Source organism: Suillus paluster, assembly GCF_016628075.1.
Source record: "Suillus paluster strain FC165 chromosome Unknown EDB91scaffold_749, whole genome shotgun sequence".
Classification (NCBI taxonomy): Eukaryota; Fungi; Basidiomycota; class Agaricomycetes; order Boletales; family Suillaceae; genus Suillus; species Suillus paluster.
In genome coordinates, this window is record NW_024538309.1 from 2,998 (window position 1) to 6,355 (window position 3,358).

At 45.8% G+C, this 3,358-nt stretch overlaps 1 protein-coding gene across 1 annotated transcript; it reads left to right on the top strand.

Moving 5' to 3' along the window:
* Nucleotides 1–324, top strand: EDB91DRAFT_1067667 (uncharacterized protein; the record flags this gene model as incomplete). Its single annotated transcript, XM_041314841.1, has 1 exon — nucleotides 1–324. The coding sequence occupies one exon, from the start codon at nucleotides 1–3 to the stop codon at nucleotides 322–324; it is 324 nt and encodes a 107-aa protein (XP_041168251.1).
* Nucleotides 325–3,358: the final 3,034 nt, after the last annotated feature.

The window sequence follows — 3,358 nt, forward strand, 5'->3', positions numbered from 1 at the left end:
ATGAAGAAAAAACGGGCAGCTGTCATCACTATTGCACTCGCTGCTGCTTCCATTACTCAACATCATTATGCTGCCCGCTACGACAAAACTCCCAAAAATACTTCCAAGCTCACTGGCCAACAATGGTTGAATGAGCTTCTGGCTGGCCATCCTCAGCATTTTTACGATGCAATGGGAATGAATAAACATGTATTCCAGGCCCTTCTCCATGAGCTAATCAAACATGGCCTTCATGACACAAGACATGTTTCGGCTGAAGAGCAGCTCAGAATATTCCTGTATCTTGCTGTAACTGGCCTACCCCAGCGTCATCTTGAAGAATGATTTCAGCGCAGTCCAAGTACTCTCACAAAGTGCGCCACCATAATAATTATTGACGAGTTTAGAATTTGACTTCTGCTTATCAGAGCCATCCATTGCATTCTCAACCTCCTCATGTCTGATGCTTTCTATAATGCCTATGTACGACTTCCTGACGCGACCACCCCACTTGCACCCGAGATCGAGGACAAGCTGAAATTTTATCCATTCTTCTAAGACTGCCAAGGATCAATTGACGGGACTCATTTGGATGCTTTTGTTCCTGATGATGCCGTGGCATGTTACCGCAACCGAAAAGGTTGTCTCTCGCAGAATGTGCTTGCTGCATGCTCACAAGATCTGTGGTTTACATATATTCTCAGTGGTTGGGAGGGCAGTGCTGCTGATGGACACATCTATGAGGATGCTCAATGAAGTAACCTGACTATCCCTCCTGGTAAATATTTTCTCGCTGATGCAGGCTTTCCAATTTGCAATGGGCTCATGATCCCATACCATGGAGAATGATACCATCTAAACGAGTGGGGTAGGATTGGTTTACGGTATTTCATTTCTGCTATCATGCTATTATTTTCTCATGACTTGTATAGGCCCAAAAACTATCGTGAACTTTTCAATTTGCGTCATGCACAAGCCCGTAATGTCATTGAATGAATTTTCGGAGTGGTCAAAAGGTGTTTTCGGCTTCCTGTGGTTTCTCCCGAGTATGATCTCACAGCACAGGCAAAAATGGTCCCTGCTATCTGTGTACTACACAATTTCATCCGTATTTACGACAACAATGACCTCCCAGAGGCATGTGAAACTCCCCATGGTGATATTATCAGGGCAGTGATAGATGGGTTCAAGGGTCTTGGAGGTGATATCTCATCTGCAGAACAAGTTCAGGCTTCCAAGCTTAGGGATGCTATTGCCAAAGCTATGTGGGATAGTTATCAGTACATTTTAAATACACAGAGTGTACTATCCTAGACTAAATTCAGCTAACTCTGACTGAATGTAACAAGTGCGAGTTGACTTTTTCTTGATTGTGAGGTATGAATCTGCAATTGCAGTTTGACGAGAGAACAACCAAACAGCTGTCACCTGCTCAGTTTCGGACAACTCAGCGAGCCCGTTCAGTGAATTCACCCGTCTGAGACGGGCAGCCGGGCATGACAATGTACCAATAGAGACGGGCCACCCGGTGCCGGCCCATGGCAATAATTGTACCGTGTTAGACGAGTGGGCCGAGGGGGTGGAGTGTCCAAGGCAAACGGATGGGCCGGGTGTATATAGTATAGATGGTAGTATAGCAATGTACTATATAGGAAATTATGAATAGTAGTAGTGAATCCAGTGTGTGATAGATGAGTGGGCCGGAGGAATGGAGTGCAATATAGACGAGTGGGCCGGGGAACTGGGGTGTGATGGAGACGAGTGGGCCGGTAAATGAGGTGCAATGGAGACGAGTGGGCCGGTACATAAGGTGCAATGAAGACGAGGGGGCCGGAGAATAGGGTGCAATTGAGATGAGTGGGCCGGTATAGCAGGTGCAATGGAGACGGGTGGGCCGGTATAGCAGGTGCAATGGAGATGGGTGGGCCGGTAAATATGGTGCAATTAAGACGAGTGGGCCGGTATAGCAGGTGCAATGGAGACGGGTGGGCCGGTAAAGGAGGTGCAATGAGGACGAGTCGGCCGGTGTTATTGGGTGCAATGAAGACGAGTCGGCCGGTGATATGGGGTGCAATGAAGACGAGCTGGCCGGTGATATGGGGTGCAATGAAGACGAGTGGGCCGGTGATATGGGGTGCAATGAAGACGGGTGGGCCGGCATTATAGGGCGCAATGGAGATGGGTGGGCCGGTGATATAGGGTGCAATGAAGACGAGTGGGCCGGTGATATGGGGTGCAATGAAGACGGGTGGGCCGGCATGATAGGGTGCAATGGAGACGGGTGGGCCGGTATTATGGGGTGCAACAACGACCGGTATTTATGTAACCGGTTGCTTGTGGTAACATAGCACTCAATCCGGCGATTCCACCGGTGGTCTGATCATGTAAAATGGTTAAGATTTGACAAAGTTATGAGCCCTACAAGGGAAAGCCATAAATTTAGAGGATATTATGATATATTGTATCTAGACCATTGCAACCGGTATTTTTTGACCGGTATTTACATGACCGGTTGCTTGTGGTAACATAGCACTCAATCCGGTGATTCCACCGGTGGTCTGACCATGTAACATAGTTAAGATTTGACAAAGTTAGGAGCCTTACAAGAGAAAGTCACAAAGTCAGAGGATATATCATATCTAGACCATTGTGACCGGGATTTTTCAACCGGTAGTTATGTGACCAGTTGCTTGTGGTGACATAGCACTCAGTCCGGTGATTCCACCGGTGGCCTGACCATGTAAAATGGTTAAGATTTGACAAAGTTATGAGTCTTACAACAAGAGAAAGTGACAATTTCAGAGGATATATCATGTCTAGACCATTGTGTCCGGTATTTATGTGACCGGTTGTTTATAGTAAAACATAGCACTCAATCTGGTGATTCCACTGGTGGTCTGACCATGTAAAATGGTTAAGATTTGACAAAGTTATGAGCCCTACAAGAGAAAGCCATAAATTTAGAGGATATTATGATGTATTGTATCTAGACCATTGCAACCGGTATTTTTTGACCGGTATTTACGTGACCGGTTGCTTGTGGTAATGTAGCACTCAATCCGGTGATTCCACCGGTGGTCTGATCATGTAAAATGGTTAAGATTTGACAAAGTTATGAGCCTTACAACAAGAGAAAGTGACAATTTCAGAGGATATATCATGTCTAGACCATTGTGACCGGTATTTATGTGACCGGTTGTTTCTAGTAACAGTACTCAATCCGGTGATTTCACCGGTGGTCTGATCATGTAAAATGGTCAAGATTTGACAAAGTTATGAGTGCTACAAGAAAAAGTCACAAATTCACTGGCAGAGGATATATGATATCTAGACCATTGTGACCAGGATTTTTCAACCGGAAGTTATGTGACCAGTTGCT